At 43.0% G+C, this 24,467-nt stretch overlaps 3 protein-coding genes across 3 annotated transcripts in view; all 3 read right to left on the bottom strand.

The window, feature by feature from the left end:
* Window positions 1-237: 237 nt before the first annotated feature.
* On the bottom strand, window positions 238-8,118 carry cdab (cytidine deaminase b). The gene is made up of 4 exons (XM_072451540.1): window positions 7,934-8,118; window positions 6,362-6,473; window positions 3,927-3,984; window positions 238-849 (listed from the first exon to the last, which is right to left on the bottom strand). The coding sequence occupies exons 1-4, from the start codon at window positions 8,112-8,114 to the stop codon at window positions 712-714; spliced, it is 489 nt and encodes a 162-aa protein (XP_072307641.1). The 5' UTR covers window positions 8,115-8,118; the 3' UTR covers window positions 238-711.
* A 2,216-nt stretch (window positions 8,119-10,334) lies between these two features.
* Window positions 10,335-20,794, bottom strand: LOC140366125 (trypsin). The gene is made up of 6 exons (XM_072452797.1): window positions 20,728-20,794; window positions 15,176-15,247; window positions 14,503-14,653; window positions 13,369-13,510; window positions 12,791-13,048; window positions 10,335-10,664 (listed from the first exon to the last, which is right to left on the bottom strand). The coding sequence occupies exons 2-6, from the start codon at window positions 15,234-15,236 to the stop codon at window positions 10,506-10,508; spliced, it is 771 nt and encodes a 256-aa protein (XP_072308898.1). The 5' UTR covers window positions 15,237-15,247; window positions 20,728-20,794; the 3' UTR covers window positions 10,335-10,505.
* Window positions 20,795-21,160: 366 nt separating this feature from the next.
* Window positions 21,161-24,467, bottom strand: part of znf740a (zinc finger protein 740a) — a 141,628-nt gene continuing 138,321 nt past the window's right edge. Inside the window, exon 21 of the transcript XR_011927820.1 lies at window positions 21,161-21,171. The gene's annotated coding sequence lies outside the window, so the exon portion shown is untranslated. The remainder of the gene's footprint in view (window positions 21,172-24,467) is intronic.

Genomic DNA, 24,467 nt, shown 5'->3' on the forward strand with positions numbered 1-24,467 from the left:
AGATGCACAAAAATGACAAGCCTTTGTTTTGTATGTCGGTTTTACTGGTTTCGATACTTGAATTCTTCTCCCTTTAAACTAGAAATGCATGTAATAATCATAAAATGGTTAGTTTTATCATCGTCCCCGCCCTCTCTCCTTTTCATTTAAGTGAATGTCTCATTTATAGAAGGAAAATAGATTCATATTTGATAGATTAAGTAATAATAATACAAATATTGCTAACAAGTCGAGAGGAAATGTTTTATTTATCAGATTTTGTGATACATTTGACCTTCTGTAATATTAAAGTTATGTTTATAATTGCTGCTTAATAAATATTGTATTTAAGACAAACTGGCTCAATGTTTGGAATCATAAGAACTAAACCAGGTCCAAACCAGCACTTAATTTGGTCTGAAACCAGGTCTAAACCAGGTCTGAAACCAGGGCTAAACCAACACTCCCAGGAACATTCTAGACCTCACAAACACGATTGCATTACAGTTTAAAAAATAAGAGTTTATAGTGGCACAAATTTAAATTGACATAATTACATAATACATAATACTATTCTGATTCAGAAACAAAGCTACTAACAGCCCCAGGGATTAAATCTTATGTCAGTCTGGAAAAACCTTCACACTTAAATACATATAAGGTAATACATATGTCTTGTGTTATATTGTGTTCACGTTCACAGTTAGACCCAACATGGCGACCGTGAGGAGGTCAGCATTCATTTTGGATCCTCAGTTTCTTCTTGGACAGATCCTCGGGGCCAAAGGAAACAGGAAGCAGCTCCTCCACCGTCTTCTTCAGGAAAGAGCCGTCCGTTTGAGTCAGAAACACCTCCCAGTCCAAACCGAACTACGGAACACAAATGTGTTTATATGTAATACAGGAAATCACTTCTATAAACTCACTCATTTTGGGGGCTCAACATTTATCACCTTTACACTCTCAGACTGTCACTGGAGTACACTCTCAGACTGTGTCACTGGAGTACACTCTCAGACTGTCTCACTGGAGTACACTCTCAGACTGTCTCACTGGAGTACACTCTCAGACTGTGTCACTGCAGTACACTCTCAGACTGTCACTGCAGTACACTCTCAGACTGTCACTGGAGTACACTCTCAGACTGTGTCACTGGAGTACACTCTCAGACTGTGTCACTGCAGTACACTCTCAGACTGTCACTGCAGTACACTCTCAGACTGTGTCACTGCAGTACACTCTCAGACTGTCACTGGAGTACACTCTCAGACTGTCTCACTGGAGTACACTCTCAGACTGTGTCACTGCAGTACACTCTCAGACTGTCACTGCAGTACACTCTCAGACTGTCACTGGAGTACACTCTCAGACTGTCACTGGAGTACACTCTCAGACTGTCACTGGAGTACACTCTCAGACTGTCACTGGAGTACACTCTCAGACTGTCACTGGAGTACACTCTCAGACTGTGTCACTGGAGTACACTCTCAGACTGTGTCACTGGAGTACACTCTCAGACTGTCACTGGAGTACACTCTCAGACTGTGTCACTGGAGTACACTCTCAGACTGTGTCACTGCAGTACACTCTCAGACTGTGTCACTGGAGTACACTCTCAGACTGTCACTGGAGTACACTCTCAGACTGTCACTGGAGTACACTCTCAGACTGTCACTGGAGTACACTCTCAGACTGTCTCACTGGAGTACACTCTCAGACTGTCTCACTGGAGTACACTCTCAGACTGTCTCACTGCAGTACACTCTCAGACTGTGTCACTGCAGTACACTCTCAGACTGTGTCACTGCAGTACACTCTCAGACTGTGTCACTGCAGTACACTCTCAGACTGTCACTGCAGTACACTCTCAGACTGTCACTGGAGTACACTCTCAGACTGTCACTGGAGTACACTCTCAGACTGTCACTGGAGTACACTCTCAGACTGTCACTGGAGTACACTCTCAGACTGTGTCACTGGAGTACACTCTCAGACTGTGTCACTGCAGTACACTCTCAGACTGTGTCACTGCAGTACACTCTCAGACTGTGTCACTGCAGTACACTCTCAGACTGTGTCACTGCAGTACACTCTCAGACTGTGTCACTGCAGTACACTCTCAGACTGTGTCACTGCAGTACACTCTCAGACTGTGTCACTGGAGTACACTCTCAGACTGTGTCACTGGAGTACACTCTCAGACTGTGTCACTGGAGTACACTCTCAGACTGTGTCACTGGAGTACACTCTCAGACTGTGTCACTGCAGTACACTCTCAGACTGTCACTGGAGTACACTCTCAGACTGTGTCACTGGAGTACACTCTCAGACTGTGTCACTGCAGTACACTCTCAGACTGTGTCACTGCAGTACACTCTCAGACTGTGTCACTGGAGTACACTCTCAGACTGTCACTGGAGTACACTCTCAGACTGTCACTGGAGTACACTCTCAGACTGTGTCACTGGAGTACACTCTCAGACTGTGTCACTGGAGTACACTCTCAGACTGTGTCACTGGAGTACACTCTCAGACTGTGTCACTGGAGTACACTCTCAGACTGTCACTGGAGTACACTCTCAGACTGTGTCACTGGAGTACACTCTCAGACTGTGTCACTGGAGTACACTCTCAGACTGTGTCACTGGAGTACACTCTCAGACTGTGTCACTGGAGTACACTCTCAGACTGTGTCACTGGAGTACACTCTCAGACTGTCACTGGAGTACACTCTCAGACTGTCACTGGAGTACACTCTCAGACTGTCACTGGAGTACACTCTCAGACTGTCACTGGAGTACACTCTCAGACTGTCACTGCAGTACACTCTCAGACTGTCACTGCAGTACACTCTCAGACTGTCACTGCAGTACACTCTCAGACTGTCACTGCAGTACACTCTCAGACTGTCACTGCAGTACACTCTCAGACTGTGTCACTGCAGTACACTCTCAGACTGTGTCACTGCAGTACACTCTCAGACTGTGTCACTGCAGTACAGCACATATAGTACACTGTGTCTACTCACACACTCTGCTCTTTGTTGTTGCCTTTGTGAAGAAACTGCTCTTTTGGACACTGGACTTAGGTTAATCACAAACTTGGCCCTGACCTTCACTTCTGCAGGACAGTGTTTCACAACTTTAAACTGAGCTGTGATTTACTTTAGCTCGAGGACGCACTGAAAATACAGCTGTAGTTCCTCTAAATCTGTGTTTTCTGGTTCTGTAGTTTTGATCATTTTAGATTTTAGCCACAAAAAGCTCAAATATAAACGATTCTTAATATAAACGATTCTTAATAACACTGATCAAATACAGTAAAACAATAGACAAATGTGTTCTTTTACACGTTCACTCGCTCGCGTTCCCGTTCACTCGCTCGCGTTCACTCGCTCGCGTTCACTTGCGTTCACTCGTTCGCACTTGCGTTCACACTTGCGTTCACTCGCTCGCGTTCACTTGCGTACACTCGTTCGCGTTCGCGTACACTCGTTCGCGTTCACTCGTTTGCGTTCACTCGTTTGCGTTCACTCGTTTGCGTTCACTCGTTTGCGTTCACTCGTTTGCGTTCACTCGTTTGCGTTCACGCGTTCACTCGTTTGCGTTCGCGTTCACTCGTTTGCGTTCGCGTTCACTCGTTCACTCGTTTGCGTTCACTCGTTTGCGTTCGCGTTCACTCGTTCACCTCGTTTGCGTTCACTCGTTTGCGTTCGCTCGTTTGCGTTCTCGTTCACTCGTTTGCGTTCTCGTTCACTCGTTCACGTTCTCGTTCACTCGTTCACGTTCTCGTTCACTCGCTCACGTTCTCGTTCACTCGCTCACGTTCTCGTTCACTCGCTCACGTTCACTCGCGAGCGAGTCGGGTTCAGTTGCTCGCCTTCAGTCGCTCACGTTCACTCGCGAGCGTTCACTCGCTCACGTTCACTCACAGACGTATAAACAAACCTCTCTCATGAACTGTCGACAGCCGCCGCACGGGGAGATGAACTGCTCGCTCAAGTCACTGCCACAGAACAAACGTTTAAAGACACGTTACATACAAACCAGTGAATTCAATCGAAATCACTCCTTTTCTTTTTTTGTTTTTTAAGTCCTGTATCAGTTCATAAGTTTTATACCATTTAAAATTGTTCCTCTGGATTTAGGGAGTCATGATAGTTTTTTTTTTTTTATCCTGATGATTGCAGATTCTTATTCCTTGTATGTCTTTATTATTACTAGATGCTGTTGCTAATGGTTCAAATGCTGTTGCAAAGAAGAGTGGTGAGAGGCAGCAACCTTGAGGGCCTCCTCTTTCAAGGGTTTTGATGTAATGTAATTTGTTACTACCATAGTTACTGGTGCTCGATATAATATCTTTATCCTTTTAAGAAAGGACTCTCCAAAATCCATAGCATTACATTACATTCAATACGGTCAAATGCCTTTCCAGCGTCGATCGAAGGGCCGCTCGTGACCCCGGGGCCCTTCGATAGTTGTAGATATGAAACAGTTTTCTTATATTATGGGAACCTGTCCGCTAGAGTTTTGGAGAGCACCTTAGACGTGACGTTGGTCTGTAAGAAGAACATAAGTGCTCATCCTTCACAGATTTATAGAGAACATTGATGACAGCTTCCTCTAATTAATATGGTAATGTCCTGTTTTTTCGGTTAATTAAGGGAAATGCTCAAACTTATTGGAGGCCTTGTTATTTTTTTAAACATGGAGATTGCGTCAATGATTTCCTTTTCAGTTATATCGTTATCCAGACTCTTTTCCATGTCTTCTGAAAGTGCACTCTGTGAAGGATCAACAATCACCGCACCGTCCTCATTCTGATACGACTAAACATTTTTTCGTTTTTTTCGTAACATTAGCGGTATTTAAACGGTATTTTGTTTTTGAGATCTGTGCTTGGCTGTTCAATTCTGTGCGTTTCAGGGTCAGCTTTTTACTCTTTCGTCCTCAGTTTCAATGTTTTTTTCCAGATTGAGAATATTTTAAGTAACTGTAATCTCACTGAATAGTTTCAAATCGGGTTTAACACACGGTTTGACACAGAACGACAGCGTGTTGTCCGTACCCATGACCCGCAGATCCTCAGCTACGGATATAACCTGAATATTCTGAGGTACCGTATTTTCTGCACTATAAGTCTATTTTTGTTACTATTTATTGTTTTTGAAACACACAGCAAAAAAAAATTACATAACACAAAATCACCTATTTAAAGATTTAGGGAAGAAAATTTAATAATGAGAGGAAAAATTATATTTATACAAACATGAATGTACAAATTAGTTCACTTATGCATACACACAGACACATACATTTCCTCTTATGCATATATTAGAATAATAAATAATACAAATAAATAAAACAAATAATAAGAATAAGAAAAAAAAAAGAAAAAGAGTAGGGCTGAGTAGGACATAGCAAATTCAAAAATATGTAAAGGATAAGGGTTAGCAGATAGTGAACTAGGTTGCATCTAATGGAAAAAAGGGGTTAAAGCGAGAAGTATGAGTACCATTTTGTCCATTGTTTGTTGAATTTGTCCATTTTCAAGTTGAGTCTGGCGGTTATTTTTTCCATGTTGCGTATGTCAGTTATGATGTCCGTCCAGTCCTTAACCGTCGGGGCAGCTTGGGTCATCCACTTTTTTGTTATTGCCTTCTTCCCGGCGGCCAAAAGTGTGCTCCATAGATATCCATCCATTATGTTCATGGCAGGAGTTTTGAGACCAAAATACATTATTTCAAATTTGAGTAGGATAGGGGTGTCAAAAATAGTCTGTATTGCTTTGTTAATTTGTGTCCAGTATTTCTGCACAACAGGACAGTCCCAAAACACATGGGTCTATTTTCAATCATTTTTCATATATAAGGTGCACTGTCGTTTTTTGAGAAAATTAAAGGCTTTTAAGTGCGCCTTATAGTGCCGAAAATACGGTAATCTAAATGTACTTTAAACAACTAGCCAATACGTTCACAAAAGGCCAAAAAGCTCTTCTGAAGCGTTTTTTCGTCCGTTTGTGTTGTTATTTTCATGTATCTTTTCCTCAAGCACTTTGAATAAATTGCACTCTGCAAATAAACTCGCCTTGACCCGCAAACATAATGCTAACGCAGCTGAAGCGACACAAACGCTAAAAAAAGAAGACATTTTATAAACTCTGCATACATGGCACGGTGAATTAGGACATACAAATCGCTCCATTGACTATATATATATATATATATATATATACACAAACACTTCAGCAACTCATTGACCTAATTTATGAGAGGAAGTGATGAAACGGCACCTTCGTTTTCAGCAGAATGTGACGTTGCGTAAAATGCAAACGCTAAAGTTGCGTCAGGTCGTAAAGTTTGTGACAAAAGCGTGTGATTCACCTGGAGATGACGACAGCCCTGAACGACCTGCAGCCCTCGGACACGGCTTTGGACATGGCGTTCCGCTCGGCGCACACGCCCAGATTGTTGCACGCGTTCTCCACGTTGCAACCTGCGCCGCACAAACAGAACCTTAAAGGGCGTGTCACAGGGTTTCACGATTTTTTCCAATTCTGACTTTATTTGGTGTATTTATACCTGTTGTACATATAAATTATAGTGTTACATAAATCGAGCAGGTATTTGTGGAGAAAACATTGAAAAATTTGTAGAAAATGACAGGAAGTGACATCACACTCATTCCAATCAAAGTTTATGCAGAATTTACACAAAAGAAACAACTTTTTTGACTCTCTATACATTAATTCAACTAAATAAAGTCGCTCTCATATATTTTTATTTGTTTGTTTTTTTAACGTGACATTTGTTGTTGTTGTTGTTGGGTCATTTCTTAGTGTGATGTCATCGAGTACAAACGGGAAGTGGAATTATAAACCTAAAAAATGTGCTATTCTGTGAGATTTAGAAATATATTCATCATGACAGGAAGTGACGTCACACTAGGGACAGTCACTCCAGTCAAAGTTTATGCATAATCTACACATAGAAACAACTTTAAAGGAGAGGTCATTAGTCAATAAAAGCATGTGAATTTGGAACAGAATTAGACAGCGTTTAGTGTTTAATGGCATTGAGTATACGTCTGCCTTGATTATGTTCATAAAATTAATATTCAAAGCCATTTGTATTTGTTTTCAATGAGATAAAACGAAAAACAGAAGAAGAGTTGCACAATATGAGGGACTGTGAACCTAAAGCCCAGACGGGTGTGTCTGGGCGTGTCCTTCCCCCTCACGACTGTCTCTGTTTGGACCGTGTCCTCGAGGTCGTTAAACCTGAACATGTCAACGCCGTGTCACGTGACCGACTTCTGCACGCGAGCGCTCCATGTAAACACTGACCCAGCGAGGCCCAGTTACATTTGTGTTGTTCGACTCTTTTTGTTGTTGTTGCCTTGAAGAGTTCTTAATGTGCGCTTTTGTCTCCTCAACACGGACCTGACTCGTAACCTGGCCCGGTGGCGCCACATTTTCTGGAATGTTCCACAGTACGGCATTAAGCTTCTCTGTATCTTGGTGTTCCAAAGGAGGGCTTTTGCAATAGTTTCTAAATGTGTTTTTTATTAGTTTTACAAAACCACAGAAAAATCTTAATTATTGACTCAACGCTCCAATTTTAATAGTGGAAAACAATTATTCAGGGAAACTTTTAAACATAAATCCAAAACACATTTAAAATATGATCAAATATATTAAAATCTTTACAAATTTAGTGCAGTTTATTCAATATAATACCTTTTTTATTCAAATTCTATTAGATTTGACCTAAAAAAACAACAACTCTTTTTGTCATTTACCATTTTGCATATCAGGATTAATAAACAATGTAATACTGACATATGTTTATTATAGTATACATTAAATTCTTTTGTCTTAGCTACATAATTTGCTATAATTTAACCTTTGTGAATCTGAATCTAATAAAACAAACTGTGTCTTATTGTGAAGTTACCTGTGAACAGCCGGTTGTCAGTGGTCAGCAGCGCCGCGCCCACCCGGAAGTGGCTGTAGGGGCAGTAAGCGTTTGTCTTCACTTTGTTTGCTTCAGAAATCATCTTCTTCAACATCTCGTCCGTCAGAACGTCCCCTGTTTTATCACTCTGTCCCGTTTTCATCCTGCTCGCCGTCTCCATGGCCGTTTGCATCTGCGCAGGACAAAGTTTGCACCGGGGCTTTAAACCGGGAGGGGGCGGGGCTAACGCAGAGGCAACCAATCAGAGAGAAGGGTGCGGTGTTTTGTTGACGTCATGACAGATGTTTGTAATGAATGTGTTATTTTGTTGTTGTTTTGGCTGGAATGTGTCCGGAAGAGACATGACACACTGCAGTGAAGAAAGCACAAAAGTACACTGCTAGTAGAAGTAGAAGTAGAAGTAGAAGTAGAAAGAAGGGTAGAAAGTATAGTAGTGGTAATAGTAGTAGCATTAGCAGCAGCATTAGCAGCAGCAGCAGCAGCAGCAGCAGTAGTAGTAGTAAGATAAGATATTCCTTTATTGTCCACACATAGGGAAATTCCATTGTTGCAACGCAGGTAGATACAGAGGAAAAGGACAGATAACATATAGGAAGTTTAAAAAACACTCTTAATAGAAGAACTCTTATAAACCAAACTTTTATAAACAAAAACTATAGACAAAACTTCTCATTTCCTAATAAGGAATTGAGGGGGAAAATAAATATAAAATTAAATTAAATAGTAGTAGAAATAGTAATTAAAATACAAATATATATATTTTATGTATAAATGTATTTTTTTAATCCTAGAATATGTTATCAAAATGTTAGCTTAAAATGTGAAATAAATGACAGTTTTTTGTCTTTGTTTTTTACTAATTAAAAACACAATAAACAGCCTTTTATTTTCATTCTTTTTATTTTTTTATAATTTATCTTTTTATAACCTTTTTATTTCATTGTCATTCTTCCTCTTGTGAAATGGGCAGTTCCATCAGTCATTAATAATTCCCTCATCAAACTGGTGGAGTCATCTAAATATTTGTTATGTCATGATCGACTGGCATTTCCTCCATCGTCTCAGGTGATTCGAGGTCACACAACAGGTTCTCCTGGTTCTCCTGCTCCATCGCCCTCAGAGTACTGCAGTACTTTAGTACTTTACTCTCAATCACTGCAGTACTTTAGACGCCTCATGACAACACGATGTGATTGGCCAAGAACATCACACGCCTCAGTTTGCAGACTGTGAAGCTGGACCCAATCACCAGTTCTTCCAGGCAGAGGAAGAACAGTTCATATGGAGTAAAGACCGTTTCCCAGTTTAAAACCATGTTTGATGTGGTGTGTGTGAAGATGAAGATCTGTATAAGGAAATGTGTTCACACTTATAATAATGACACTTTTAATAGGCCTAAAAAAGCATGAGTAATTCAGTCTTTATCAATAGCCTTAAAGGCATAATGGATGATTTTTCGCCGATGTGAGAACTCGAGCGGAAGTACTTCCCCCGTGCGGAAGCAGAGAAAAGCCTTGCGGTTAGACGTGCGTTTGTTTATTAGCCCGACGGATCCATCGCATCTCCCGTAGATTTCCGTCTCTTCTGAGTCAGCTCGAACTGTCTTTCTCTGTCTTAATTTTGTCCCGTACACTGAGGGAACTATATTATGAATTATGATAGATCAATGCGCTTAGACACGCGGAAACGTGCTGCTCATGGGGACGAGCCAGAACGAGGCTGCAGGTGAGCGGTAGGTGTGTTCTATGATTGATATGTGGCAGGACTAATCGGCAGTCCACGCCACGAGGAAATGAGACTCAGATTTGGGCCAAAAAATTGTCCATTCAACCTTTAAGTTAGCTAACTCTTCATTACGAAGTCTAAATCCTTCTTCATTTTGTTGTGTATGAAGTAAGTCTTTATTCATGCTTTATCAAGGCTAATATAGGTGTAATTATCATAAAGTGCTTCAGGAGAAGGAGATTTAAGTCATTTTCACTCATACATTCCTCAGTCCTACTTCCTCCCGCTGTCAGCCAATCACAGCTTGCTTTTGTCTTTCAACCAATCCTCTTTTACACCATCCATACAAACACACTCTCTCTCCCCTCCCCCACCACAGCAGCAGAACCATCAGCCTCCTCAGCCTCTCAGCCTCCTCCTCTTCTCCGTGGATGATATTCCACCAAACAAATCAAATTTTCACTTTCTCACATGACAACAGATTAATTGCACCAAAAAGATTACAGCGGATATTTGGATAAATATTGCTCTTTATTTTGATATACAACTTTGGCGGGGGGGAGATTAGCAAATTTAAAAATGTCAAATTAATTGTGGATATATGTGTTTTTTTATTTCATTTTTATTTTTATTAATTTTTTTGTACATCAAGAAACATTAGCAAAGGTCTCACTGAGACAATTTGCGAATAAAAAATATAATAAAGTGGAAGGTTCTCCGCGTGCAGTCTCGTTTGGTGGAGGTCTGGTTCAGTCCGGCTTCAGACCTGGTTCAGACCCGGTTCAGACCCGGTTCAGACCCAGTTCAGACCCGGTTCAGACCCGGTTCAGGCCCGCTCGTGGTTCTGGATCGTCCACCGGATCCAGTCCGCAAAGTTCTCGACGCGGGTGTAGACCCCAGGGTAGTAGGAGTACGCGCAGCCGATCCCCCACGAAACGATGCCCTGGAGTTTCCCGTTGCAGAAGAGAGGGCCGCCCGAGTCTCCCTGGCAACGCAAAACAACAACATCCTCAAACACGCCAATGAAGGACGACGTAATCCATTTGTGTCATCATTTATGTGGTAATGTAGATATGACAAGAGCAAAACGAAGGACAAGTCATCATTGATTAGGTTCATGCTGTCACTAAACCATACACATACACGTGATGAAAAATGAGCAGAGCTGACAAAGAAATCAGCAATTTAAAACAAAAAGTACCGTATTTTCCTAACTATATGTGGCACGTTTTTTTCATAGTTTTCCTTCCTCTACCTCCGGAGTTTGTGGAGTTGTTTAGAAGTGACACAGAGGAAGAAGAATGATTTGGGGCAATACTGACGCTTTGGTAAACTTGTTAGCATGTTCTTTATGCTATAGTTATCTGAATAACTGTTAATATGTTACATTAACATACCAGACACTTACCACAGTTCTGTCTGTGCGTCATGCAGCTGAAGGTGTTGAAATGTCTGTTGTCGGTCTTGGATTTTATCAAATACATTTCCCTAAAAAATGCCACTTATACTCCAGTGTGACTTATAGTCCGAAAAATACGGTATATTGAATGGCGAAACACGTTCTAAAGTGCCGACCGTTATCTGGACAATTGACATCACACAGGATCTAAAACGCGTGTTGAGAGAAGAGGTTTGATGCAGGTCCAGTTTATTTAAAAGATCAAATCATTTCTCACTTTCCTCGTCTGATATTTAATCATTTATTGTAAAAACAAAAACAAATAAAAAACATGCAAATTGTGTGTTTAATCCCTCTTGACTAAACTAGAGTGAATAAATCCCACCACTCATCTAATCTAAGCACTTTCCATAAGAAACCTGTCTCTAGACTCCACACATTTTAGCCAGTGGTGCTAACAAACTACTCAGCATAGACTTTAAAAATCTGGTGGAGCACATGGAAGCAGATGGTCTCAGACTGGTGATGGTCTCAGTTCTAAGTGTCGGTGGCTTTGTTATGTGCTTGGTGAAATTGATGTTACTTTAGTGTCCTGAAGACTGCAAACCCATTACACTCAGATTTTGAAGTTCGTTCAAACGGCAGCTGAACTGGAGGGTTTGTTGATCTGTCGATGGTCGTGTGATGGCGTGGATGGTTTTTAATCAAAGTGACCGGCAGGTGTCACTCCCTCTACCACTTCCTCTTTCTCTGCTCCTCCCACTTCTGCCCTCAGATTGGGCTGTTGTCGACGCCCTATCCTCAGGTAGTTTCTGCATTTTCCGCATCAATCATTTATTTCTACAGCAACTGATGCATGTTTTACTCTGCGCAGTGGCGAGGCTCGACACACTGTTGGTTACTCCTGGATTGTGCTTTGGTGCTGGTAGTTCTGGAAGCTGGGATCCCAATGTGTGTGTAGCTGGCTGAACTAGCCACGCCCGCTGCCCGTCAAGGGTGCGCAGCATACGTTTCTTGGCGGTTGGTGAAAGGAAAGCTGCATTTTAGGCCCATTTTATCTGCTCCGCCTTTTATAACTAAAAATCTAACTTTTCACCGGTCATGGGGAAAGGGACGAGAGTGCTCTGCCACTTTGCCTGTTTCTCCACCCGTCTTGACTCTTGTGACTATTTTAAGGATGGACCGATGGAAGATACTTAACATAAATGTATTTGTATAACTAATTTATAAATAAATCCTTCTGTATTAAAAAAAATGTCTTTGTGCCTCTTAACAACAAATCTGTGCACCTTTCTTTTTAATGTTTTCTACATGGTCCTGGGCCCATTGATGCCCAGGTGGCGTTGTTGGTCTGATTTGGTTTTAACAGCTACAGCTAAAGTTAACACACCCTGACATGCCACAGTTGCAAACAGGACACGCAAGTTGCAATTATCCAATTATTCCAGAAAGATAAAACTGGATAGTATGCATACACTTGTCAAGCTCTGACTTTTGCCGTGTCTGTTCATCCCAGCGGCGCCTCCCTTTACCCCGTTCAGCCCTGCAGTCGCACATGTCCCCACGGTGCTCCCTTCTCAGACCTGCCCTCTTCCCCTTAGGCCAAAGCGAGCCAAGCAGGGACTAAAGGTGACATTCACAGACCACCCGCAGCTGATTGGGTGGTGCGTAACACAAGAATATGATAAAAGTAATATAAGTGCGGCCCTCACCTGGCAGGAGTCCTTTCCGCCGTACCACGACCCGGCGCAGATCATGTTTTTGGTCACTCTGAAGTAGTAGAAGTACCAGCAGTTTGGGAAGAAGTCCACCTGCACCGAGCGCAGCACCGGAGACAGGCTGTAGGACCAGAGCGTCGTCACGCCCCACCCAGACACTGTGCACTGGGTGTGCCAGGAGAGAGCGGGCTGGTTCACTTCCGGGAGAGGGGCCAAACCCACCTGCTGGGTCAATGTGGCCGGCCGGTCCAACTGCGAGCACAGAGGGAGAGGGTGAACGGTCCCTATCTTCAAAGAACATCGTGACATTTGTGAGGAGATCATTGCTGTGTGACATCATGTGGCTCCCCCAAAGAGACCAGAAGGGCTTTTCCCAACTAACATCTTTAAATTACTCAAAATGACCCAAACGATGGAAAAGTTTTAACCTTTGGCACATTGTCTTATCCAGGGTAGGGTCAACTAAACTGGACACTTCTAAACCGGGACTTTACAAAGCATTCTGTCGCTACATGAGATGGAAAGTCACTGTCATGGCTAGAGAAAAGTAGGCGTGGAATAACTAAACTTACTTTGATCATCATGATGTCATTGTCGAAGGTTGTGGCGATGTAGTTGAAGTGTCTTATGAGGGTGAGCACTCCGAAGATCTGCTCTGACTCCTCCTGCTCGAAGAGTTTGTGTTTGCCAAGGGCCACCCTGATCAGCTGAGCTCTGCAGTACACAAATACACAAATACCACAGTACTTTACCACAGTGTTTCAATCCATTTGCTGCAGTTGTAGTGAATTCGCCGTACTCAGACTTTTGAATTCATCTTGAGGCAGATTTTGCAGAAATGTAGAAAATTCAACTTATAACAATGCTAAATGCTAATTCCTAACAGGAACATAATCTGGGGACCTCTTGCAAAACTCTCCTGATCCTCCTGACCCTCCTGATCCTCCTGACCCTCCTGACCCTCCAAAACCTCCTGACTCTCCTGACCCTCCAGACCCTCCTGACCCTCCAAAACCTCCTGACGCTCCTGACCCTCCAAAACCTCCTGACCCTCCTGACTCTCCTGACGCTCCTGACGCTACTGACTCTCCTGACCCTCCAAAATCTCCTGACCCTCCAAAACCTCCTGACCCTTCAAAATCTCCTAACTCTCCTGACCCTCCCGACCTTCCTGACCCTCCCGACCCTCCTGACCTTTCTGACCCTCCAGACCAGGGGTGGGCAATTATTTTCCTCCGCGGGCCATATTCGAATCCAGGCAAGTAGCGGAGGGCCGGCCCGCAATCATTGGTGTGAATTTTTTTTTTTTTTAAATTAAATATCAAATAAAATATCACTTTTCTGTTAAATATAGGCTATTGAATCTATTATTTGATTCATTTCACGTCATATTTATTAAGGATACAAGTGCAGACAGATTCCTGAGGGCAAAAAAGAAAAGAACATTTTTTTTTTTTTTTTTTAATATTACTTGGACAAGCTTGGCTGGCCGGATTGAAAGGCCCTGCGGGCCGGATGTGGCCCGCGGGCCGTAGTTTGCCCACCCCTGCTCCAGACCCTCCTGACCCTCCAGAATATAATTGAGTTATTACTTGTAATTACTTATTTTTATGTGTTACTGAATTATTTATTAACAGCAGCATAGTTGTTCTAAGTCACAGTAATGAAGCATCTGATTGAGTGTTATTGAGGCGTGTGTTGCTCACGGTCTCCAGCAGTGGGCAGCAGAGATCACCCACTGCTCATGGATGAGAGTTCCTCCACAAAAGTGCTGATTGAAGAGGCGCAGCGACGCCTGGTAAATGATGCTGAAGGGTACCACCTCCTCACCACCCACGATCCTGTCCGCCAACGCCACTGAGCAAGACACGACGGGAGTCAACCACAGGGCAGGAGAGAGGAGGAGGTGCAGGAGAGAGGAGAGAGGAGGTTCAAGAGGGAGGAGGAGGGGCAGGAGAGAGGAGGAGGTGCAGGAGAGAGCAGAGAGGAGAAGGTGCAGGAGAGAGAAGGAGGCGCAGGAGAGAGGAGGAGGTGCAGGAGAGAGGAGAGAGGAGGAGGTGTAGGAGGGAGGAGAGAGGAGGAGGTGCAGGAGAGAGGAGAGAGGAGGTTCAGGAGGGAGGAGGAGGGGCAGGAGAGAGGAGGAGGTGCAGGAGAGAGCAGAGAGGAGAAGGTGCAGGAGAGAGAAGGAGGCGCAGGAGAGAGGAGGAGGTGCAGGAGAGAGGAGAGAGGAGGAGGTGTAGGAGGGAGGAGAGAGGAGGAGGTGCAGGAAGAGGAGGAGGTGCAGGAGAGAAGAGGAGGTGCAGGAGAGGAAAAATATAACTTATTCAAGATGTATTTCAGACAAACATTTAGTCAAAGTGGGTGGAAAAAAGTACTTACCATTATTATTTACAATGAAGACAAGGAGCAGCGAGAGAAGACAGACATTCGGGGGCTTCATCGTATTTGTTTCTAAAAACAACAAGAAACACAAAACAAACTTTACACTTTGTTCATATTCACAACAAAATACATTTAGGAAACAGAAAGACAATTCTGTTTCAGATTTATGTCCTCTAAAACGTCACACATTCTGTTCTTAATTTAAGATTTTTCTTTGGACAGCAGTCAAGAGAAGATAACCTTTATTTGTCCCACAATGGGGAAATTCCAGTGTTCAACACAGATTAGAAATATAATAATAAAAACTGAACATTTAGAAAAAAAAACAAATCTTAATAAAAAGAACACTCTTATTTACAGCTGTTATATGGACAGAAAATGTTGCACCAGGATGATTGACATTATGTCACAGTATTGCAGATGAGTATGAAGTTGAATGACACATGTTCAGGACTAACAGTGTTTGTTGTAGAGTCTGACAGCAGCAGAAGGAAAGACCTGAGAAACGTCCCCTTCACACAGCGAGGGTGGATCAGTCACTGAAGCTGCTCTCCAGAGCGGACAGAGTGTCCTGCAGGGGGCGACACTCATGGTCCAGCATAGATGTGAGTTTAGCCAGGACCCTCCTGTCCCCCACCTCCTGCACCGAGTCCAGAGCACAGCCCAGGATGGAGCTTTGTCCAGCTTCTTCCTCTCCCTCTGTGTGATGCTGCTGCTCCAGCACGCCACACCGTACAGGAGCTAATGCCACCATAGAGTCGTAGATGGTTCCTGGTCTTCAGTTCCTGCACAGTGCGTCTGTGGAGTCACATGAGCTGACACCAGTCCACAAAGTCCTGCTTCAGTCCTCTTTACTCCGCATCATCGTCGTCCGTGATGAGTCCAATGATGGCAGAGTCATCAGAGAACTTCTGCAGGACACAGCTGTCCGTCTCGTGTCTGAAGTCTGCAGTGTAACGGGTGAAGAGAAAGGGCGCGAGGACAGGGCCCTGGGGCGCCCCCACACTGCAGGTCCCCCACACTGCAGGTCCCTCACACTGCGGGTCCCCCACACTGCAGGCCCCCACACTGCAGGCCCCCACAATGCAGGTCCCTCACACTGCGGGTCCCCACACTGCAGGTTCCCCTCACTGTGGGTCCCCGCACTGCAGGTCCCTCACACTGCAGGTCCCCACACTGCAGGTCCCCACACTGCAGGTCCCTCACGCTGCAGGTCCCCCACACTGCAGGTCCCCCACACTGCAGGTCCCCCACACTGCAGGTCCCCACACTGCAGGTCCCCCACACTGCAGGTCCCACACTGCAGGTCCCCCACACTGCAGGTCCCCACACTGCAGGTCCCCCGCACTTCAGGTCCCAACACTGCAGGTCCCCCCACACTGCAGGTCCGAGTGTCAGACACACAGTCCCGGGCTCTCACAAACTGGGGTCATCCAGGATCCACTCTGCAGGTCGTACTCCACACCAGCCGTCTCCAGCTTGTCCCTCAGGAGCAGCGGCTGGATGGTGTTGAAGGCGCTGGAGAGATCAAACAACAGGATCCTCACAGAGCTGTCAGGTTTCTCCAGGTGAGAGAGAGAGCGGTGCCCTCCACTCCGATGCCAGGCCGGTATGCAAACTGCCGCAGGAGGACTGTGTGGGTTCAGAGCCCACCACAATAGGGTTCAGAGCCCACCACAGCAGGGTTCAGAGCCCCCCACAGCAGGGTTCAGAGCCCCCCACAGCAGGGTTCAGAGCCCACCACAGCGCTAAAACTGCACTAGTTAAAGTCACAAATGATTTGTTATTAGCTGCAGACGATGGACTGGTCTCAATCCTGGTTCTGTTGGACCTGAGCGTTTGACACCATCGACCACAACATTCTACTGCAGAGATTAGAATGTGATGCAGATGTCAGAGGCCCCGCCCTCAGCTGCTTTCAGTCCGATAGGCTTCAGTGTGATAATGTAAACCAGAACTATTCACCTTGTTCTAAAGTAACCTACGGTGTGCCACAGGGGTCAGTACTCGGTCCAATTCTGTTTCCTCTTAATTTGCTGCCGTTAGGTCACATTATCAGAAAGCATGGCATTAACTTCCACTTCTATACACTATCACACTCAGCTGTATTTATCAATGAAACCCGATAAGAGCGATCAAGTAGACTTAGTGCTTGTGTGAAGAATATAAAACCTGGATGACACTCAATTATCTGCTTCTTAACCCTGAAAACAGAGGTCATTGTACTGAGCAGTTCATCTTGACCAAGAGAACTCATTCACAGCACATATAAATCAGGCTTGTAAAACAGCCTATTTTATTCCTCACAAAAAAACTAAAGTTTGAAAAATATTAAAAATGTTGTTGAAAAATGTACCCATGCATTTGTAACATCTAGATTGACAACTGTAACTCCTGCTCATAAGCGTGTCCTAAAAGCTCTATCAAAAGCCTTCAACTGGTTCAAAATGCAGCAGCAAGATTACTAAGGGGAACTAAAAGAAGAGAGCACATTACATCGGTGCTGGAGTCATGTCCAAACAGAGCACACTGCTCTCAAAATGCTGGACTGTTGTTCACCTCCCTAAAGTCTCTAAAAGCAAAGTAAGGGAGCATTTCATTACCAAGAAGTTCTAGAATCAGCTCATGTCCATGTTAAAGATGCCGACACAGTCTCTTCATCTAGGACCAGGCTTAAAGTGTTCCTCTTTGAAACGGCTTATGGTCAGGCAGGAACAGAAATATAAAACCCACAGTTTTAGCTTCATTGCACTATGTATGGAAGCTTGAGCACTATCCTCTGCTTCTGACGTACTTTCCATCAACTATCCATTTTGTGCAGTAAATTAAATTGAAGAGCGGATCTGACACCTGCTTGTTTGCAGAGATGTTGCTGCTTTGCTCATCACAGTATAACATTAATGTATCTAGCTTCATGGAGCCAAGCCAAGAGAGATCTGTGGAGGGGCGACCCCATCCACTGTAAGAATGCAACTTTTTCAAGGTGTTTTTTGAGCAATACAAACAACTGTAATTGAGTTAATGCAAGATACAAGATACCATATATTCAAGGCAGGGCAAAAAGACAAGCAGGTGAGGACCAGAAGAATGACATTAATATTATAGCCAAAAGAACAACATTTCCATGGAGACGCGCAGGTGGAGGCTCCTCAGGGCTAAGTACGAGCCAGGTTTGTGGAGATACAGTGCAATAAACAGAGTGGTGAGGTTTAAATACAGTGCTTAAATAGTAGTTTATCTAAAGACAAAAAGTGTCTTATGTTTGAATGTCTTTAAAACTCGTGGAGTTAAATAAACTATTGTGTGGGCGTGACTGTTCTGAAGTATTGAAAGATTGTGAAAAAAGGTGAAAGTTTGGGTCCAAAATGATAATAGTTTGAAATATTACACAAGTAAAACAACAATCGAGGAAAAAGAGACCTGTTTTCAAAGTGTTTCTTGGAGATGTCATTTCAAAGATGGCATTAAATGATCAATCCCTGGTGTTTTCAATGCAAAAACGACAAAAACATAAGAAGCGTGCCTTTTTGCCATGACCAGGTTCGCCTCTCCAAAGACCCGACCTGTAACGTGGCTTCTCTGCACCAAACGGATGCTTTAATGTTGTAATGTTTTCTCATCTAAACGTGGAGTTGTGTTTCATTCGTGTTTGAGAAGTCGTGTCTCCAAAGCTTCAGACTTTCATCAGAACACATTTCACAAACTAGAACTTGCTTCACACCACAAATGGTAAAATACTGACTCTGATATATTAAGGCCTGCATAAAAAAATGATAAAAATAGACTAAATACTTTGAGTTGATACAGAAAATGTACATCCCTTATTTCAATTCCTTCAATTCAAGTCAATTCAAAAGATTCAAATTCCCTTCATTAGTTCTGCAAACGCTCTCTAATTAAACCGCCCCTCTCCTCAGTGCCAGCAGGTGGCGTCCTCGTGCCCACTGCTGCTGTGTTTTATACAAAAAATTAAAATAAAAAAGGACTTGCTGCCTCGATTCCCGGATCGGACTATTTCCCGTAATCCTCCTTCTCTCACCTTTTCACTGTTAAAAACCAAACGGGCCAAAAAATCTATGCAGAAGTAGTTTAGGTCAATAAATTTGTAGCTAAAGTAATCCAGAAAGCATAATGCAGCAGCACTGACGATGTAAAATATTAGATTCAGAAAACACAGCCATTTGAATTGTCTGTTGCACAATCGGCCTCTGTTTCACTAAAACGGCATCGTTTTTATGTGTTTTTTTCCCCGTTGTTGTACTTTGGCTTTGCAGGAAATATTGCTGCGAGACAAATACAGGTTCTTCTTGTTGCTCCCCAAAATAAAAAGGAATTCTGTTCTGCATAAAAAATCACACAAAAAATCGCCAAAAAATCACAAAACAAATTACCAAAAAATCACAACACAGCAGCAGAAATGGTAGAATTTCGATGTATGTCTTTTGCTCGCTTCCTCGTGATTTCCAACAACTTTTCCACTCTCCATTACAGAAAAAAGTGTTCAATAAACGATTATTTTCACTACACAAATGTAGACTCTACTTTCCCCTCTGCAAGCCTTCAATGTTAAAAATCAAATAGTAAAAATTAAGGCATAACTGTTGTTGTTGTTGTTGTTGTTGTTGTTATTGTTGTTTCTGGCCTACCTGTTTTGTATTATATGTCCAATAGACTTTTATGAGCTTTACTTGTTAAAACAGCGTTAGAGTTTTATTTGAATGGATTCATACGTCCAGATCTCGGCCAGGATTTCACTGGAAGGTTTGATTTAATTTTTTTACATTTGGTGCTTGTTTTTTAAGTTTGTTCTGCATTTCACGCCTGAGTGGAAATTCCTGTTATCACCTACCCCCTATCTCCCCCCACTGACTCAAAATATTCAGACTAAGGCTCAAACATGTAAGGTTGAAAAACATGTCACGTTTTCAACAATAAAACGATAAATAAATGCCACCAAAATGCATCACACTTTAAAGCCTGTTTGTTCAAGCTCCCTCAGAAGAGAAGATAAAGTTGTTGTGTTCTTCAGCAAGACACTGTACTCACAGGATTAGGAAGGGCATCCGACATAAAAAAAAGCAAAAATAAAGCAAAAAACATTCCAAATTGTTGTGTAACTGTTTCACGGGCATTTCTCTTGTTATTCCACAGGAGCGGAGCGGAGCGTCCACCACTCCTTCAGTGGTAAACACCCACAAACAGAAGAGTTAGAGGTTCAATACCTCTTTCTGAACTCTCAAAAAATTTAAAAAGAACCACAAACAGGATAAGAGGACCAAAAGGAAGTAAAAACTTAAAGAGTCCTTAAAGATAAGCACATAAAACATATTTGAAGGAACGATGTCCCTGTCTTTTGGATGTCGGTTGTTGCTGACCCAGTAAAAATGTAATCCAACCATTAAACTTTGTCTTTTTCGGTTTTTAGACAACTTTAACTTCCACATTATCAATTCCCTGGACAAATCATCACTTTAAATCAATCACACAGTAAAAAACCCAGAAACATACCAAAGTGTATGTCGTGTCGTTAACGTTCCGCGCGCTCTTACTTTGCTCTGGTCGCTCCGTCGGGCCCCGCACTGACACTGACACACGCTCACTCTCACGTACTCCTCTCATTCCAGGGACATCGATATTTGGGAAAGACTCTCAACCAACTTTTTTATACATAAACCGGGTTCGGCTCGGCTTTTGTCCCGCAGCCTTTGTGCTGTCCATATTTAAAGTGAAAGCGGAGGAGATGACCTAGTACAGGCAAAAGGACGTGACAATGAGCCCAGCTACTGTCTTCTCCTGCTTACGCCTCATATTCTGACGCCCTTTGTCTGCTTTTTATTGTTGGGTAATGGAAACAAAGTCCGACTGTACAGACATGAAACCAAACGCGGACACAGAATACACTGATAAGCTGTGTTTTTTGCTAATCTTTCATGTTGCTGAGGCCTCCTCCGCTGCAGCTTCAGACCTCCAGAGCCGTGGATGAAACGAACGGCCTCCGACTCAGATCGGGCAAAGCAAAGACAAGGGCACAGTTCATCAAATGATTGTGAATGTGTGTATTCATAGACAAGAGTGTCGAAATGGAGAGGTTTAGTTCTGGACTGGCCCTAAAGTCGATCAGTTGTTTATGACTCACTGATGACTCAATGATCACTAGATTCGTGTTTTTATGCCAATCACAGAAGGTCCTGCTGCCTTGAGTGGAAATATGTGAAGGCCGTGTAAAAGCGGACTCACATCATCTACACCCGTCTCTGTACGATGTGGTGTACGACCGTGGTCAAAGTGTTGCCTAAAGACACAACAGCCATTTGTCCGACGACCTCAGCTCTGATTACTGAGCTCTGTCGTCTCCTTAAACCGGAATTAAACCCAGACGTTCATTTCCTTGTATTCGCGATGTTTCTGGCCCTCGATGGCTTTATTTCAGAGGTTGAAGAGTGAAATACGCGCGAGAGAAGGCGTAGACATTCATCAAATGGTTGTTGTCGGGAATCACCCTCAGAGCACGTGCCACGCCCTGGACCAAAGAGCAGGTGCTTTTCCGTTCCGACGTCTGATTGGCCGGACCCCGTGGCCTCTGCGTCGTTTCTCTGAAGGTTTTCTCGCTCTTTCTTCAGTTCCCACACAGACGATTAGCTTGTGTCGTTTAGCATCCGCGCCACAAAAGGCAAAAGGAAACGGGATCTTCTGCAGGAGGAGGCGGGAGGAGGCAGGAGGGCGGTGCATGTTACACGTCGGACCAATCAGAGGAAGCGCACGTGCCTCGGTGGATCTGGTCGATTGGGTTTAACTTAAGTGTTGACAGGATTGATACAGAGTGAGTGAAGGGGCTAAAGATGTGTTAATGGTTTAAGTGCAAACATGAGGTCAAATGACAGACTCGACACGGCATTGTTCACTCAAGTGCTTATCGGTAAATCGTGTTTTTTGGTTGATTTGGTCGCATTTCGAGGCCAAGTTCATCACAAATCTGTCGAGAGTAAGTCGGCATGAGCGATCCTTTTTTAAATTTAATTTAATTGGCAATTGGGCTGATTTTTAACTTGAAACTAAGATAATTCTTGTTTGAACACTTTGCACATGTTAGTTAAAGATGCATTGTGTTGCGTTTCTGCTTGTCTCCATGGAGATGGTATTGCTTTGCCTGGAACTCCAAACAATGTCGCATTTTACAAACAAAGGCCGTTTCCAAAGTGCTGCACTAGTGAAGTAGAATCACCACGGTAAATAACAATAAACTGACTGAAAAGTAAAGAGTAAAAACAAAAAAATATTATAATAGGTATAAATAGATACAATAAAACACATCATTTAGATTTAGATAGATTTGTCCTCTGCATTTGACCCACCCTTCAGTGCCCCTGGAGCGCCTCCTCAGGAGCAGATATTTTGTGCTCATCTTGGTCAGAGCGACCTTCACTGGAGTGAAGGTCCACAGTCTCCAAGTGACAGGTCAGATCTGTGAAGAGGTGAGCTTAATCAAAGCATGTTTATCAAGCTATTTTGGCAATAACAACACCTGCAAGATATTTAAGTATAATACTACACTGTGGAGTTGTAGATTCCAAACAATGAAATACCGGTACCATTTCCACCTCTAAACATTTTAGTTCAAATAACTTTAGACAAATGTCTCAGCATCTCCTGTCCTTAGACCCTCCTTCTAGGCCAGGAAAAACTACCAAACATCTTTGGGTAAAAGTAGAAACCTTAAGGAGTTCCTCAGTGAAGGAGAGATCTGACTCCCTCAGACGGACAGGTGGATGGAGACTCAGGAGGAGATCCAGTTCTTCCAGGCAGATGAAGAACTGTTCATATGGAGTAGAGACCGTTTCTCCAGTGACGAGGAGCATCTGGATCCCTCAGCATCAGTTTGTCTGCTCAGAACTCTAAACTAAACTGCAAACACAAGCTTATGCTGGAGTCCACACACAAAACAACTGTGTAAACTGAGTATTAACACTAACAAAGTCAGACAAAACACACATTTCACTCACAATTCCCCAGATAATATTTTTATGTCCAATACAAGTAGACTAATCCTTTATTTTAGATCAATTAAGACGCCATTGGCTAATTCATAAATGAGTAAACGAGTAAAAGCCGTCACATAAATCTAACGTTGCACAGTTCCAGTCTGTGGTTTTGTTTTGTTTTCCAGAAGTGGTCACACCTTGTCCAGCTCCTGCTCAAGAGACGAGAACCTCAAGTATTCAGACGCCTCAAAATGGGACGGATCAGATACTGTTTGTCACTACTACTACAGTTACTACTGCAGTACTACTACTACTGTTACTACTGCAGTACTACTACTACTACAGTTACTACTGCAGTACTACTACTACTGTTACTACTGCAGTACTACTACTACTACTGTTACTACTGCAGTACTACTACTACTACTACTGTTACTACTGCAGTACTACTACTACTACAGTTACTACTGCAGTACTACTACTACTGTTACTACTGCAGTACTACTACTACTACTGTTACTACTGCAGTACTACTACTACTACTACTGTTACTACTGCAGTACTACTACTACTACTACTGTTACTACTGCAGTACTACTACTACTACTGTTACTACTGCAGTACTACTACTACTACTACAGTTACTACTGCAGTACTACTACTACTGTTACTACTGCAGTATTACTACTACTACTGTTACTACTGCAGTATTACTACTACTACAGTTACTACTGCAGTACTACTACTACTGTTACTACTGCAGTACTACTACTACTACTACTGTTACTACTGCAGTACTACTACTACTACTACTGTTACTACTGCAGTACTACTACTACTGTTACTACTGCAGTACTACTACTACTACTGTTACTACTGCAGTACTACTACTACTGTTACTTCTGCAGTACTACTACTACAGTTACTACTGCAGTACTACTACTACTACTGTTACTACTGCAGTACTACTACTACTACTGTTACTACTACTACTACTACTGTTACTACTGCAGTACTACTACTACTGTTACTACTGCAGTACTACTACTACTGTTACTTCTGCAGTACTAGTACTACAGTTACTACTGCAGTACTACTACTACTACTGTTACTACTGCAGTACTACTACTACTGTTACTACTGCAGTACTACTACTACTACAGTTACTACTGCAGTACTACTACTACTGTTACTACTGCAGTACTACTACTACTACTACTGTTACTACTGCAGTACTACTACTACTACTGTTACTACTGCAGTACTACTACCACTGTTACTACTGCAGTACTACTACTACTGTTACTACT

Source organism: Eucyclogobius newberryi, unplaced genomic scaffold (genome assembly GCF_026437365.1).
Source record: "Eucyclogobius newberryi isolate DKJ021-1_F unplaced genomic scaffold, fEucNew1.0.hap1 SCAF_19, whole genome shotgun sequence".
Taxonomy (NCBI): domain Eukaryota; kingdom Metazoa; phylum Chordata; class Actinopteri; order Gobiiformes; family Gobiidae; genus Eucyclogobius; species Eucyclogobius newberryi.